Below are 17,498 nucleotides of genomic sequence, written 5' to 3'. Positions count from 1 at the left end.
CATCAACTTATGAGAAGGTATTAACATGGTTGATTTGAAGAGTCATTTTATAAAGCAAAATTCAGTCATTTCTACTTGACATATTTAGGACAAATCAACTGCTTATAAATGCAAACACAGTTTTGAGTTATTACTGTGTTCCATAGTTCGCTTTTGCTTGAAATTTAACCAGGTCTTCAGAAATATGTAGTCCTTTGAGAGTATCTGGCTGCATTTTCACTTCTGATCTGAAGAACAGCTTTAGGCTTGTGTTCCCCACTGAATTTACAGAAACAAGAGTTGAAGGACCCAGCATGGCACTTTCCATAAAGTAACAGGACATGACTTTTAACCGTGAAAGATAGCCTAGTACAAGGGAGAACAGAGGACTGAGAAACAAGATAGGCATCGTGGTTGACCTTCAGTAGAGAATGGCAGCTTTCAGGCCTTTGGTTTCCTCGTAATAAAGTTATTTTAGATTTGTGAAGCATTTCAGGGCTTGTAGATGACATTTTCTGAATAAGATCTAGGGTGTATTAAATACTCAGATCTAGTAATTCTATCAGTGAAGCAGTTCTTCTTAAGCACCTTTGCTATTTCTGAAATTTGTTTCTCTTAATCCTGTACTCTCATGTTCTTCTTCACCTAGACCTTTGATATTCTGCTTTCTCTTGCTAAAAGTCCCCTTAGCATTCATATCCAATCTGCACAGAGTTTACTTCTCCTCCTACACAGCCCACCTAATAAAATAATCTATGATGAAATGGTTGGAAATGCAAGTGGCGTTATGTCATGCTCATCTCTTTGTGTTGGCATCACAGTGCAACAAACAGGGCAGGGAGAGCACTGGAAAATCCAGGTGGCTTTGTTCCAGGTGTCCGTAGAGAGAGGATGTCAATGCTTTGCTGATTAAAGTACTCTGGCTACCTTTGGTCAGTTTATTTAGTGGATATGAATGCAAAATGCTGAAATGTTAATTTCTGGGAAGATTTTGACAATTTTTTTCTTTTTTTGTTACATGCACACCTTCTTCTCCAAACCCTTCCATCTTGTGAGTAAAAACTCACCTTTTATTTCAGTCAGATATTAAAACTTAGGCTCTATACATCTCATGAAGCCATGAATATTGCAAATGTCAAATGAACTCCCTGATTTGTGTAGGTAAAGATACTGTAAGGTTCTATAGGGTCCATGCTCATACAGCAAACAGATCCTTTAGGAATTGCACCTGTACTTCAGCTGGCATTATAATTAGGTCCCATATGGTTAATGAAATGTAACATTGTCAGTATTTTGTAGGCTGAGATTTGTTACATGGAGGCGTTGGATGTAACACCCACTCTACCAACTGTTCAAGAGGAGAAAAACACTAAATCAGATAAAAACTTGTGTATAAAGAGAAATAGAAACCAGGCTTTAACAGCTTTTCAGTTCCTGTGTTTCTATCCTTTTCTATCTTTCTACCTTCCAAGGGAAAGTATATCAATCAAGATACCTTTTCTCAACAATGTTTCAGAGTACCTTCTCTAAGGGCACAACCCCCTGGGTGTGCAGTAGCATAACTTGTGTACAAACTACACGTCCATGAGCTTCTCTGTGCCCGGCATTGCAGTAGTGTCTGAGTGCCCCTTACTCTCCAAAGTATTCATCCTCACAACATTTCCATCACACTTTTGAAATGTGGGTGTTTGGAGCAAATGCTTCAAAGACACACTTGTGTGCCAATGCCCAGACTACAAAATGCCAAACCATTATAAAATCATTCAGCAGGCCTAATGCAGATGGTTGGAGCATGTTCCATCAGGATACAGAAGGGACTGCAGGCACACCCAGCATACTTCTCATGCAGCCTGTTGTGCTGAGCAACTAGCTGAGTTTCTCTCAGTTCCAGAAGGTTGTGTCCCATGTCATACTTCCCAACAGACTGATCATTTTGGAGTACAATACTGTAATGGTACAGCCCGACAGTGTATTTGGAACCAATCTCTCCATCACAAGGCACAATCTGTACAGTTTTATCAGGGTCACATGGGCAGTGCAGAAGAAGCACACATCTGGGTCTCTCACTTCTACATAACCATTGCCAACTCCCTTCTCCCGCAGCCACTGCAATGTCCTGCTCTCCACACCCAGTATTCTTACGCTAAATTTCCTACTTTTGGTGATTTAATTTGACTCTCACTCTTGAATGGGGCTAGAAAAAGAGATAGTACTATATTTCTACCCCACATAGACACAAGCTAACCAAACAGCAAAGGCAGGTTCACAGCATACACTAGAGGACACAAGGCTTACCTCTTATAATGTGGTTTGATGTGATGAATGCGCCATTGCACCCGTGGAATGGAGACGCTTCACCAGTAGCCTGACATGGTCATAAGTGACCATGCATGACTGAGATACTTCTCAGCACTTTACCTCCTGTGTCAGACCTATTTGCACATCAAGTTTCCCACAAGGAGGTGCCCAAAGGCACCATCTAGCCCTGCCTGAGCAGCCTGTAAACAACTCACATAGAATCTGTCTGCATAAATTGTTGGCTGAATACATGTGAATAATGCTCAGACCTGTAAAAAATCAGCTTGGGAGCACTATGTTAACCTGGATGATTTAGACAGTTCTAGTTAACAGGTGAGAGGCCACAGGGGGAGAGAGAGAGAGAGAGAAAGGAAAGTCACACAAGTGAAGAAGCATTCAAACAGGGAAGGCTGGTGGAAAAGAGCAATTAGTTAATCTACGGTTCAAGCAACTTTCACTTCCCAATAAAATTCCATAGCAGGATGTTGTTATAACTATAAAGCTTACACTCCTTGGTTGAATCTTAGATAGCTTACCAGAAGATACTACACCCCTAGCCTGTCACAGTCACCGCATAAGTCTGTCTTCTGTACAAAATCCGTAAGTTTGAGATCCCTGAATGCATGACGTACCAGATGCTTCATTTTGAACTACTGAAGCACTCTGACATATAAGCTTGTGCATAAATGTCTTTAGATTTAGGGGAAAAAAATAGAATCCTTCCATAGAAATTCTGTCTGAGTGAATAAAACTTTCAACCCCACATCCTGTAAGACATAGACTATCTATATATTCTTGAGATATGTCCATAGGAACGGACATGCCAAAAAAAGTTTGAGCATTGAAATACCCTGTAGAGTGGGTTTCCAAAGCAGAGATGTAAGTCAGAGAAAGAGAGCATCTGATATAACTTCAACATTTTTAGACCCCTTAAATTGAGCTCTTCTCATACTTTCCCTTTACAGAAAGAAATAGGTCAGACAAATTGCCTGTCTTTTTACATATGCATGAAAAAGAGCAAGGTAACTTCACATCCCACAGCACTGCTGGAATGAAAAAACCAAAAAAGCCATTTTTATATATAACCATAACTGAAGACATATGAGAAGCTTGTATTGGAAAGATAATATGCACTCTCTCACAATCCCATTTTGGGCACATATCCTAATCTTTTTGAAAGCTTCAGTTTACATGAAAAGGATTTGAGTCCTGCATTTTCTGTAGTAAAGATGAAAGAAAAAGGAAAAACTACTCACCTATCAAATGCAGCCTGAGGTTCTGTTCTACTCATAAAACCAAATAAGCAACACCTAAAGGTTTTTATTAATTTTCCTCCCTGGAATTCTTTTGAAACCTATGATAAAATTCTTCTCTGAGATGCAAAGCCAACATGGTAATGGGAAAGGAGATGAACCTCACTGCTAGTCCTCCATCAACAGAAGGTGTAAGATCCCTTTCCAAACTTCTAGCTTTTGCTCCTTTTCCATGCCTAAATACAGTTCCACTCGCTGTCAGGATTCAGCACTGCTTCTGGATCGCAGCCATACCGAGCCAATACTTTCTGCGAGCCAGGGAACATCCCCAAGACCATGTCTGCATCCTCCCTGACTGCTCACTTCTATTGCTTACAAGGACCATCTTCAAAGCAACCTGATGGAGAGAAAGTGGGTGAGAGATGGTGTTGGGTTCTTCAAGTGCAACATATTTTGTACAAGAGCCTTCATTTGAGAATGAAGTTGGGTATGAAGATTGTTGAAGATAAAATAGAGAAATAATTTCGGCTTATCTTTCACCTTCAAGGTTCTGCTTGCATATGAAAAAATGTCCCATTTTTCACTAAATGCCAAATCTGCAAATTGAACAATAGCCATACTCTAGGATTAAGATAAATAATAAATTTAGACTTGTTGGAAAATATATCTAGTTAGAATCAGATCTTTTAAAAGGAGAATCCGGTCTTTAAAGCCTGAACTTTAGAAGACAGACTTCTCCAGGTGAAAGAACTTTAAAAAGAGTGTACAGTTTTGATGGCCTTTATTTTAGCTAGGACACAGCTTGCATTGGTTGATAGTCATGGTCACATAAAACAAAAGTTTTAGAAAATTTCAAATCAGTGCATCCTATCTTATTCACAAAATTTTCTACGTGAAATTATTTGGTAATCTTATTTTGAGCAGGGTGAGATGAGGGGGGAAAAAAATCAAACCTATTTAGGGGGAAGAAGCAAAGAATTAATGTAAACAGAAAAGAGACAGGAAGAAGTTAAAAAAAACCAAACCACCAAACTTTGAGGAAGGTGAAATAGTAAGCCAGATGGGCAGATTCAAGATAAGATGGAAGCAGATAATTGTAAAAAGCAAAAATAAACAGTACAAGATTACAGGTCACCACTCTATTGGTTTGCTAATAAGATAAGAAAGAGTAGCTTGTATGTTGATCTGTGGAAAACCATTTCCTACCTCACTTCAGGCTGAAGAAGTAAATGGAGTACCAATCTCACTAAAAATAAGGGTACATGCTCTTAAAAAAAAGATTTGACAAATCTGGAAAGATTCATATAAAGCCTATAAGAATAACTTAGCATCTGGAAAACCCACTTCACAGAAGTGACAGGAGAACGATAGCTCTCTGGTTTAGCCAAAATAAAGATTAGAACAGTGTCTGCAAAAAGAAGATTTTCCCTAGGAAGAACTTATCGTGATAAAGGGTGATAGGTTGGAGCAACACAGTTGATTTATCTCATTTGAAAAGTGAGTAATTCACAGTCTGAACAGACTACCTGACAGTGAAATCAACTCTGTCTTTACATAAGATCCTTAAGTGAAGATGCTCTGTGTGTATCTTCATAAACAATATGTTTCAGTCAAAGTAATAACTACTAATAATTAGCTGGTATTTTATTATCTATCTTACCTATCAGAATTAGGATATGGAGAATAGATTTCTGTACATTCAAATCAGGGAAAAGTGAACATGTTCTGTGATTCCACAATTCATGATCAACTACAGTTTATATATATTTCCCTTATGTACTCCAGAATAGCAATCTAGGACAACTGATTCATCTGCTGTAACTATCTTCTTCACAGAAGTAAGGTAATTTCCTAGATTTTGATCATAGTCCCCTCAATAAGACTTTGCAGTACCTCTGTTCTTCCTCCTAATGCCTATAACATCACCTAGGAAGTTAGAAGAGGTGTATCTCAGGAAGGAAAGCTAAAGGGAAAAAAATATCTACCTTTAGTTCAAGACAAATAGGAAGCATTTGACTAGATCACAGCAGACTGAGGGACAGTCTATTGAGAAATTTTCCTCATACTTGCACTGTTCTCAACAGTTAAGTTGCATTTTGGTTGTAGGATTCATTCAGTGTGATGGTTTACCATCCCCCCCCGATATTGTCTTTCCAGTTCATCTAGTACATATTGCACTTTGAGAAACAGTCATTCCCCATAGATTGTTTGGCTGCCCTTTGACAATGTAATTGATTTTATATGGAGGCTTTTAATTATATCACCTTGATTATGTATTTGCCCAGCCATAAATGTTGTCAAACCCTTCCAGAAAGGAAAATCAAATCCCTAAGTTAAAGGAAATCTTAAATACACTCTTTTCCAGTCAACATATATAGAAAGATGAGTTAAATTATGTTCATTTAAAAACAAGGTAGTGATTTATGAACAGGATTATCTCAAAATTCAATTACCAAGGTAGATGGCAACTGTTCTCTTAATAACCTTCCCAATCAGTTCTTTAACGTACACACATACAAAATCATTATATAAACACTATGTGTTACAGCACGGTATACCTCCACATCACGAGCCTGCAATCAGATTTTAGTAAGATGGATGTAATATTATTCTCTCTCCAGTGGCTTTCAAATTAAATTAAGGCAAAGTCTATAATTTTTGACTCACCTCCAAGATCACTGTCTCCTGCATGATTCAAGATTCAGCAAATCAGAACTGCCTTAGGGAAGACTAAAAATTTAAAAGATCCAGCATAGGCCCTTTGCATTTTCTTAGCTTTCAGTGATATCACAAGTTACGTATTGTAAGCCCAGGAAATCCTTCATGTATGGACCGATATATATTATTCTGCTCCTTAACTGTACGTGAAGTTACCAATTTTGAAGCATCATTGATTTAATTCCTGCACTACTAAGCTGCCTGTAATACATTTTGATGCATAAAGATACTGATAAGTGCAGGACATTTTCCTTTTCCTTGTTTATGTAACAAATTAAATTCTATATTCTCGTAAAGTCTTTTCATACCTGAGGTCTTAAACTAGCCCTCTGGAAAGTGGGTTCTCGTGCTAGTCTTTTCAGTGATGTTGGTTAGTTTTTTTCTGTCTCTCTCCCGTTATTCCCTGCCTTCAACAGAGCCCTGATCTCCCCTGAATTCTCAATAACAGGATCTATTTCAAGGAATATTAAATAATATTTTGAGTTTATTTTGGGTTTTTTTCATATATTAAAATGTACCAACTGCATTTTTGACCTTGAAATCTATGAAAAATTACTTCACAAATTAATGATTTAAATTTCCTGTCACTAGGTAGCATACATGACAAAAGAAAAATCTATGGTTTCAAGAATAAGAAATACAGATTCAGAAGTACCACAAATGTTTACAAACAATAAATAATGGGACCCGGTTAATTAGCTTCTCCTGGACTATTAGATTAATGAGATGTCAACGTATCCAAAAATATTTAATTTGTATACAGGATTAGTGGTATGGAACACATGCTAAATGAGATGGGATGTGAAGGGAAATTTCAAACTCCTTCCTGAATACAATGCTTTTTATCAAAACTGGTAAAGAACACTAATATTTGTGCAAAGCAGTTAAAATTCATACCTTGTAGAATGAAATTCCCATTTGATTTATGAAGTTATCTTTTATTTTCTCTTTTAATATAACTACATGTCAAGCAGTTTATTTTTATCAACTTCTAAGTTTTATCACAGCTTTCATCCACCGAAAAATGTTATTTAAGTTTTCAATTCTGACTTGGGATAAAAATACTTTAGGAACTTTTTTTTTTAAATTGTATAGAATATCTGCTTTCCGGCCAATTCTATAGCATGTATTTTTTTAATCTCAAAGACAAAATATCAATGAGGGAAAAAATATCAGTCAGGAAAGTGAATCACACTGTCACTACCCATAGCAATCTGATAGCACATATTAGAAGGACTGTCTTTCATAAATCTGCTCTGACCCAGCAAGTACTGTGCAGTGAAACTTTGTTTTCTGAAAGATTTCCAAATCTCATCAACCTAACGGATCCTTCCCTGACTGAAGAGGTGCACCCTGGGGATGAGGAAAATAACTGTTCCATTTCCAGGCTTTAAGCAGCAGAAAAATGGAAAATGAAGCTGGAGGTTGCTGGATTCTCATTGTTTCTTCTCAGTGAAGCCAAGTTTCATGACACTGCAACTTTCATTGAGTTGTTATGGAGTCTAAGTGGTAGAAAAAGTGACATTCAAACATTTAGCGCCTAAACAAAAGGAGCAAGGTGATATTTTGATGATCCAAATGACCTGCTCTTAGCTAAATTCATCTCACATAATTCCTTTAAAAGTGATTTTTCTTTTAAAGCTTTAGAATAGTACACCTCCTTGCTGAATAGTACACCACTTTCCCTTTGCTGTCTCATGGTATTTCCCCAAAGAATCTTCATCCCCATTACATTCACAAAATGAGGGGTATACAAATAAGAGCGCCCCTCTCACTTTGTGTTTTTCTGTCAGTCAAGATCCTTCACAGTAGGTATGTCTGGCCTGAGCAGTCTAACAGCAATGTTAAAATGTTTTCTGGGTAGTCACTCACTGCAGAACAAAACAAACATTAGCTCAATACTACTTCAGTTTTCTGTCTCAGTATTCCCATCTGAGAGATTGCATTTGCTCACTTTTCACAACTGGGATGCTAGGATAAATATTTGAAATTAGGAAAAAAAAATCTACCTCTGCTGCACATGCCAACATTCAACAAAAATGAGCAAACAGATCGATAGGATTAGAACTTGGGTTGGGTTTTCATTCCCCGTATTTTCTTTCAGATGAGAGATATTTTTCATTTTTGTTACAAGATTAATGTGATTAAGAGCATATCAAATTCTGATCATCCTGATCTCAAAATTTATGCTTGAAACAGTTAAAAAGTAATTTCAGAAACCTCCAAAACACAATTATTTTGCTCAGTGGTAAAAATACAACATTGCCGAAATGGAACATTCTCCAGTCTTCAGAGAGGACATCCTTCAATTTTCAAAAATATATTTTTAGAAATAAATTTTCTCTGCAACTGAAAATGTTTTCTTGGACTAGTACAAACCTTTTTGGTACATTGTTTCAATGTGGAAGTTTTTCTGCATATAAATTATGAAAAAATATGAAAACATGAAAAATAATCTATGCTTTAAAAAATAACATAATTTTCAATCATATTACTTTGAAAAAGGAAATAATATTTCTGACCATGATACCATTGTCGCATCTAAAGAAGAATAATCTTGAGTCTAAACGAAAAATCTCATGTAGCGCAGATTGTTCCAAAAAGCAGGTTTAACATCAACTTGTTGCAGCTTTTTGCTCATTTCTTCCTCTTTAACTCACAGACTATGACTAATTTTAATTTTGCTTTTTATTTGGTAGCAAGGATGGGGGTAAAAACAATCTTGTAACCAGACACATTTGAACAAATATGGAAGGGACTGTGTGAAATAATCCTTATCTGCAGGGGGGAAAAGTTCTGCCTTTGTTATGCTTGCCGGATTACATCCCAAGAAAATTAATGTGAACCACCTCTTTATACGCACTTATGATACATTCAAATGGAGGAAAGTAATATTAAACAGAGAGTACTTTGAGGATGAGTTTGATTCAATGTTTATCTGAAGAGCTGTCTGAAGAAAATGTCAACAATGGCTTACTGTTCAAAAGCAAATTACACCTTTTACATAATGGAATTAGATTTATCCCTTACCACCCCCAATACATTTGGTTTACTGCATTTCAATTGTACCCCTGTACAGTTCTATTTTTCCAGCATACATCACCTCTTCACCCCATTCAGTGTAGCAAAATAAATGGTTTCCAATGGCAATAGAAATTGCCTTTCTAGCTACTAATTACTTTGACTCCAGGTAAATTTTAAGCATGGATTCTCAGGCATTGAGCTTGTTTCTGACTAGGAAGGCTTGACTCAAATGTCAATCTAGTCAACAGGAGGGTATCGAGTTCAAACCGGCTTTCAAAATGAGGCCTTCAAACTGCAATGATAGGAAAAGGGAAAATTGTGCATATTTTTCTCAGATCTTTCAAAAAGACCAGGGAAGGCTTTCCTATGGGAAATGAGGCAAACAGGCAGCTCTTTGTCTCTTTCAGTGGTCAGCTAGCCTCTCCCTGGTTTCTCCAACCATTTCCCATTATTTGTGGTGTCAAGTGGTTCAAGAAAGGGCTGAGACAAAATGCCTGTGGTGCATGAGCTGCGTGGCCCATCTGCATGCCAGCCATCACCACCCAAAAGCCAAACAGAGGTACAAATTTTCCTCTCTACACCTTCCTATGTACATCAGTTTCCATGGAGGTGGACAACATGAGCTAAAAAGAATCTCTAACATGCTTGAAAAATTGGGAGACTAAACTAGGGAACTTTCCTCTGCTGTGCTACCTTTCTTCAGAGAGATACACGGGCAGAGTACTCAGCTACATTATTGACTTGCTGTCTGTCTGTGAAGTTGGTTTGAAAAGTGAATGGTAGTTTAGTTTTAAGGAAAATTTGTTTAAGCACAGCTCAAATCAAAGTGGTGGAAAAAAACATCTGTAAGATTAACTGAAAGAATTAGATCAGTAGGCAACTCCAGCACACCCTTCATGCCTGTTGTAGCAATCCATAAAGTTGAAGACACTTCAGGCTTTAAACAACAAGTCCTCAGTACAAGGAGTTTCACATCACAGGTTCCCTCATTCCTGCTGAGTCCTAGCTCTCTGCCTTGCAGTGTTAACTTATTTGTTCATGGGGCCACAGTGTGGCCTGTACTGCAGAACTGATAAGGCTTTTTGAAAAAAGAGACCTCATGGTGTGTGAAAAGGTTTATTTTAAATCCAGATTGGTTCAGAGTAGAGGCCCACAAAAGATTCAATGAAAGGAAGAGTTGGGGAGTGGGTAAAATAACGATAATAATAACTCCTGAAAAAGCCAAGCGAGGTAGAGTTATAACTCAAGACTTGTAAAGATTTTTGAATGGTCTATGTAAAATACATAGTAAGTGAAGATGACCACTGTTTTATGAGAAGTATCATTCATTTGTTGCTCACATTTCCTATTGAAGGGATTGCAGAAACTTCCACTGTAAAATTACAAGAGCTACACTGACAGTAGTCCTTGTTACCTTCTCATTTTTAGGAAAAACAATTTACTTTTAGTGGTTACTTGTATACCTGGAAGCATCACCTACATTAAATTGTGATGTTAAATGTCAAAGGAGCAAAGCTAACAAGAATCTCTCAAACTTTTTGTGTTGTTTTAAATATGGAAGTCTTGAGTAAGGGTTTAATAACACACGTTCAGATTAAACCCCCAGAATTTTAATAATCCACTGAAAATACAAATAATTATTTAGTGCATAAGGAAAGATTCAAACAAGAAACCTTTTATTGTGAAACTGTTGATGTATTGTAGGCTTTTCTTACACTGGATCAAAAAGAGATCTGTAAATTTATCTGCTGATAGAACTATGAAAGCAGTTAAGTAACCAGTCTTTTTATGCATGTTCTTTTCTCCACATCCAGCTTTGGAAGAGAGGACCCTCCCCCTCCTTGGAAATCCTTCACAGAAATCAAAGATCATATTTCAGAAGAGTATGCTTAATGCATGAAAATTAACTAAAGTTAATGAATGTAGATGGCCAGAACTATTGGAAGCATGGAAAGAAGGACTACTTTCAATGGGAGGTCAAGATCCTACATCAATAAAAACTCCAAAGAACAGGATTCAATATTTTTTTTCTATTTTGGAATAATAACTATGAATGTAGTACACTGAGTTGAGCAGCATAACTGGAATGTTTACAAGTAAGCAAATATTATATTAAAAATAATTGCAAAATAACCCCAAAAAACCAAAACCACAGACAACAAAAAACAAACAAAACCAACCCACTAAACAAGCAAGCAACCCAAAACTCTCTTTTGCTTATTTACCCAATTCCTTTTCTTTAAGACTCATGTGTAGGGGTTTTAATAGTGTTTTTAAGGGATCACCTGTGCCATAATCTTTGGAAAGTGCCCAGAACATCAGACTTTATCACATTTCAAAGAAATACCTAGTTCAGTTTGTATTTTTCTATCCCATGATAAATACCATATCTTCTATTGTAATAAAACATTTGTGTGATGTTATTTACCTGGAAAACCTATTCATCATCATGACCAGACCATGCAAATAGATGATAGAATCAGAAGGTTCCCAGAACCAAAGTTTAATGTTCTTTCACTGAAGTCCAGAATTATATTGCTGTAAATATGCTATGAATGAAGCCTCAGGTATTAACAACATACCACCTATCTCGTCCACATTAATAATGGCAGAAGCAGGGACATGTTGTACTACATGTATCATTCATCATTTCTCCTTCTTCACATTCAGTTCTTCTCTCATTTACTTCTCTTGTATTGACCATAGCATCTATGTCCCACTCCAACCCTTGTTTCCCTATTCTCTTCTTTCCAATGCACAGTACAAAGTTCCTCTGCCATGAGACTAACACGCCATATGTTACTATCTGCTCCAAAGAGTATCCACAGAAAGTGGTAAAAGTATGGATTTTCATTCTGTGAAGAATCAGGCCTTGATATAAGCTTGAGAATTCCCACATAGAATATAAAAGCATCCCATCTCAATAAGGATAGGTGTAAAAGTAGTACATAGACGAAACTAGACGAGTCATCAAAAGCAGTCAGGATATAAAATCTTATGGTAATGTGATATGTCAATGGCATTATTTTTTACCATGATGCTATTCATACATATTTGTGAAGGCAAGGTTGCACACCTAGCCATGCCAAAGGCATCAGCTGGTACAGAACACCTTCATTAGATTATATATGAGAGTGATTTATACACTGTTTTATAGACTGAAGTTTTAGTTTAAACTGCTAATATATTCATGCATCCCCATGCAAAAGTTGTAGTTATTTACCAGCTTTCACTAGCATGATGGAAACATGATTGCATCAATCTGCATGCAAGACTAGCATTGGACCAGTATCTCCCCAAAAAGGGCTTTGAATAGTATACAGTCTGCCAGAGAAGCATGACTGTGTGGGAAGGGCAATCTGCTCTCTATTGGTTGTAATAAAGCCAGCAGCATCTGCTGCTGTTCAGTAACGTTGCCACCACTACTCATTCTCTTAACATTTTTCATTTCCAGATTGTATTTTGAACCTTCCATTCAGATGTTGTCTGTTTGAACAGAGGCAAGATGGTGAAGTCCTAAAACTCATCACAGAATCTAATTCTGTAAAATTCATTAAATGGTTATGACATTAGTTAGGGGCTGATGAAACCTACTCTTAAGGTAGTATGAAATTCTAGTCACTTATAACAACGCGAAACCACTCAACTCTGCCAGTACAAGAAATAACAAAATCAAGTAAGCTTTCCCATAGTATATCCCCCTAATCATATGCTTTATGAACACTGGGTAAAAGGCTTAAGCTCTATCTCAATAATAAAAAGAGGAAAGCAATCTAGCCCAGAGTTCTGCTTTTCTAGACACCTGATAAAAACAATTTAGCAGACCTGGAGCATATCTCTGTGAAGAAGATGCAAGGAGATTTGCCTTGCTCTCTTGCAAAACCACTGTAGATATGGAGCAAGAAGTCGGTTCTATACTTTACGGTGTCATAAAAAGGATGGAAACAGTTCTGATCTCAAGGAGATAGGACAACTTGCATTCAGGTATTAACTAGAATTGCATGTTTTCTAGTACCCCTGCCTCTGTACTCAGATATTAAGCAGGAACACATTCTGACTCAGCTAGTAGTTTCAAATTAGATTTAACTGTCATCTGCACTAAAACCAGATGCTTTCTCACTACCCATTGATCTTAATATAGTCAAAATTATATTCTACATAATACACTAATTGGTAGATAAAGAAAAATAAATAAACGTCTACTAAATAAATTAAGGTCACTTAGGAGACTTCAGAGCAAGCACTTTTACTAAAAAGTAGCCTAGAGAACACACAATCCTGTGGTTTCAAACTTTGTTTTCAGCCATTGACAAAATGATACTACTTCAGACCCACAGAGAATGTGAAGTTATTATCAAGTAAAGTCTATATTGTTGCCAGCTGACTGGCAAAAACTCAACATCATCATCCATCTATTAGACAACATCAGAGTAGTTCAAAGGCATTCTTATATGTTAAAAACAACCTCTTACCTTCAGTATGTACAGCAGAAACATAGGTCCAGTTATAGCGTTTGACAATGTCCACCATAGCCTTTGCTTGCTGTGCATCAGATGGCACAACTCTCATAAATACTTGAACAGAGTTTTATCACTTAGGTCCATACTTGTGGCAGAATAAGCAATCTGAGGTATATTGAAAAGCTGCAACAAGTTCTGGACCTGGATAGCAACAGAGCTAGAGCCAGGTCCAATGACACCAACAATGGGTTTCTTGGAGTGGAAAGACGACGATGTTCCATCCACACATCGCACCATCCCTTCCTCCTCTTCTGACGAAATAAGAGAGTCTCTTATAAACTCAATGCTCTGCTCCAGAGCCACAGCAGAATGCCAGCAGGAGTCCCTTATTTCACATCCTAGAGTTATATTTGGCAACAGTGTGGGGTCCAAATTAATTCTGTCAAGGGTATGTAACATTGCCTCCACTCTTTGAATGCCATACTGCTCTCTTACCTCTCCACATTTCCTCTCGTGAACCTTGTCAACAGTTGGTTGATGATGGACAGAGAATAGAGCTCCAATGATAATATCACCAGGCATGTGTGCAACCACCCTTCTTTCATTTGCCTGTGCTGAAACCAAAAGCCCAAAGTTCCCACAGACATCTTCCTTCAACAGCAAGATTGCAAGGAACAGCAAAAGGACCATTTTAGGAAATGGTTTAGGCTGGTAGAGACAGCATGATGGAACAAAGCTGGAGAGCTGGTGAAAAGCAGTTATCAAATCTTTTGGATAAAAAAACCACTATGCTGATGCTTAGTTAGGAGTTTGCTTGTATTCTCTAAGGAGTCACCATCATCTCCGCGTGGATACCTATGCAGAGCTGCACATGTGGTCATAATCCTCATAACCTTCAAAAATGAATAAATAAGAGAAAGAGCTTTAAAATTATTTATAAAGTCAACTTTGTAATCTCTTGTAAGATTGCACCTATTCCTACTGCTGTCAATGACTGTAATACATTTTCCCTTATGTACGATTGCTTTCATCATTTTCAAGCTGGAAAACCTTATCTCACTTCAGTGTTTCACAATCCTAGGCTTGTACTTCTGCTAGTATAAACCAGCATTCTCTTTGACACTCTTGTTTAAAAATTCTTTGGGGAAATGTTTTCAAAAGCACTAAAGACAGGCAAGTATTTAATTCCACAGAAGAATTCAAAAGCAACTGCTTTTAATTTCAGACACTTTCTATATCTCAAATACATACATCCCACTATATACCTTGGGCTGTACTCTATTATCAGCTACAGCATTAGGAAGTGGTTGTTGACACATAAAGCTGTTACTCTAAGGAATGTAGAATCTGTAAACCTATTTTTTCTTTGCAAGACACAACTTGAAACAAAATAACTTTTAAAATAAGTTAAGATTAAGAAAATTGTTTGATTAATATTTATATTTGTTTTAAGCAAAGGAACAGTAATTAGAAAAGAGCAGAGTAGTGAAATTTTTTTAATCTTTTTATATTATTACTTCAAAAATTGCCAAAAAACAGTTTGAAAAGTCCTTGTAGACTATAAACAACACTGGTAGAAAGAAGGCAACACAGAGACTATACAGATGCACTGATACCTAAAATATTTCATCCATTACGTTTACCGACAGTCTGCAACGCAATCTGTACCCATCTCTAGTGTTGCTGAAGGATAAAAAAAACCCAAACAAACCAGAAAATACTTCACATCTCGGACTGTGGTTAATGGAAATTGAAAGTGTTCTACACCTAGCAGTGGATTTGCAGAAGAAGGCTTCTGGATTTAAATACAGTGCTTAAGCAGTGGTTTGTCCAAGTCTTGACCCCTGAGCACATTAAAGTACTATCTATTGCTCCGCACCTGCCAGTGAATACACTGATAGTAGAGAAAGTTAAGCACACTCTTAAATCCAGGAAGATGCTGAGCTATTTAGTGAACCATATGCCCACTTTCATTATTGACAAAACAACTGAAAAATTGTGGGGCAGAGCCTGACCTCAGTTTTATCAGCATAAATCTTTTGATGCAAAAAAAAATAAAAATCTCCAAATTTCAGACACCATCAATCATTTCTAGCCATTACTAATGACTCTGATACCATCTAGATACTGTAAAGTGAAAGAAATGCTTGCCATAGGAAATCTACCTCTGTTTCTTCCAGGTTGAAAATCTCACAGTATTTTAATCTTGAATTTACTCCTCACGGCTAGGTCATTCAGTATAGCACCAAGTAAAACTCTTCCTGATTCTGAAGATGAGACATGTAATCTAAAAACTCTTTTCTGTTTGATGTTATGTTTGTTCAATTATTATTTTACCTAGACATCTATAAATTATAAAGTATTTACACAGAGGAAATCATGCCATAGTTTCAGTGAGTATTCCCAAACAAATCTAAATCCTTAAAAGGAGAAAATATTGAGAATAATTTTTTTAATGTTAATCACATATTGTTAGGTTCATGTAATATTAATTTTTAATATTATAAAGTTTTAATAATAATATAAAAGTCAGACAACTGTAAAACACTTCAATAAGGTTTGTGGTTTTTTTAGTCTGTGAAGAGTTGGCTTATCAATACTGCAACCCTTTGCCACTAAGGAATAACAACAGTTCAGTTCAGGTTAATTAGTCTCTAATTACAGGCTATCACTATTGCTTATGTCTTGCAATTGTTTGTTCCATGACTCTGAAGTTGGTACCATATAATTTGAAAACAGTCTGAAGGGTGAATGACAGGAAGACTTACAAAAACTAAATCCACTTTAAAAAATTTAATTAATTTATTAACTTACAAACATTGGGACAGCAATAGTACTCTGTTATTTAAAACCATGGAATATTATTTTTTGAGCTTCTCAAATTAAAGCTATGTGTTCAAACCACAAGTATATTTAGAGAAACGCCAACTCTGCCTCAGATTGTAACTGGATATACAATTAGATGCCTTTTATAACCAAGTTGTCTGTGAATCTGCATATGTACAAAGAGAGAGTTCAGAGGGTTAGGGTGAGCTTGTGGACTGAAAAAAGTATCAAATGCCCATCCACCATTTCAGTTCTGCAACACACAATGACCAAATTTCTTGGTCTCATGTCTATGAATTAAATAATTTCCATACAGGATATATGGGGAAGGGAGGACAGTAAGGCTATTTTTATCTCCTTCACTACAAAGAACAGCTGTTTGCCCTTCTCCATCCACAGTTGTATGTATCAGTATAAAATTACAGGGTAAAGAATGAGGCAAAGCTGAAAATCTCCTTTATATTTCTGGTTCCAAAATATTAGCCTATATCATAGCTAGGGGATTCCTATGGCCCAAAAGCAGGTTCTGAAAGCAATAAAATCCTTCTACTCCATGGCATCCAAGGGAAAAGGAGTCAGATGCAGACTGCAGTTGCTGTAAACTAATGAACTTTCTTCACTGCACTAAAGTGAAATTCAATTTACTTGGGACTTAAACTGTTACTAATTATATTGAGAACACTGTTACTTTTTATATTATTAGGCTTAGGATTTGCATCCAAGTACCCAAAGTCAATATGGTTTTTTTGTGGGATTTCGTGATGTAATGAAACAATCTAGAATTTATATTGACATGGCTAAGTGAGCCTACTAAATTTCAATGGATTTTTATTTGCATAATAGAGATCTGGTTCTGTGAGCATACTCTTGTGCTCATAAACTTAAAAATCACAGAATGGTTGAGGTGGAAAGGCACTTCAGGAAGTTATCTGGTCCATCC

General features: G+C 36.7%; 1 protein-coding gene across 1 annotated transcript in view; it reads right to left on the bottom strand.

Moving 5' to 3' along the window:
- Window positions 1-14,422, bottom strand: part of GRM5 (glutamate metabotropic receptor 5) — a 231,498-nt gene extending 217,076 nt beyond the window's left edge. Inside the window, 2 exon segments of the mRNA XM_032678605.1 lie at window positions 13,745-13,843; window positions 13,846-14,422. Of these exon segments, the coding sequence (XP_032534496.1) occupies window positions 13,745-13,843; window positions 13,846-14,422 (676 nt within the window).
- Between the last annotated feature and the right edge of the window lie 3,076 nt (window positions 14,423-17,498).

This window comes from Chiroxiphia lanceolata, chromosome 2 (assembly GCF_009829145.1).
Source record: "Chiroxiphia lanceolata isolate bChiLan1 chromosome 2, bChiLan1.pri, whole genome shotgun sequence".
NCBI classification, from domain to species: domain Eukaryota; kingdom Metazoa; phylum Chordata; class Aves; order Passeriformes; family Pipridae; genus Chiroxiphia; species Chiroxiphia lanceolata.
The sequence above is the reverse complement of the archived record's forward strand: the minus strand, read 5'-3'. Positions and strand labels throughout refer to the sequence as shown.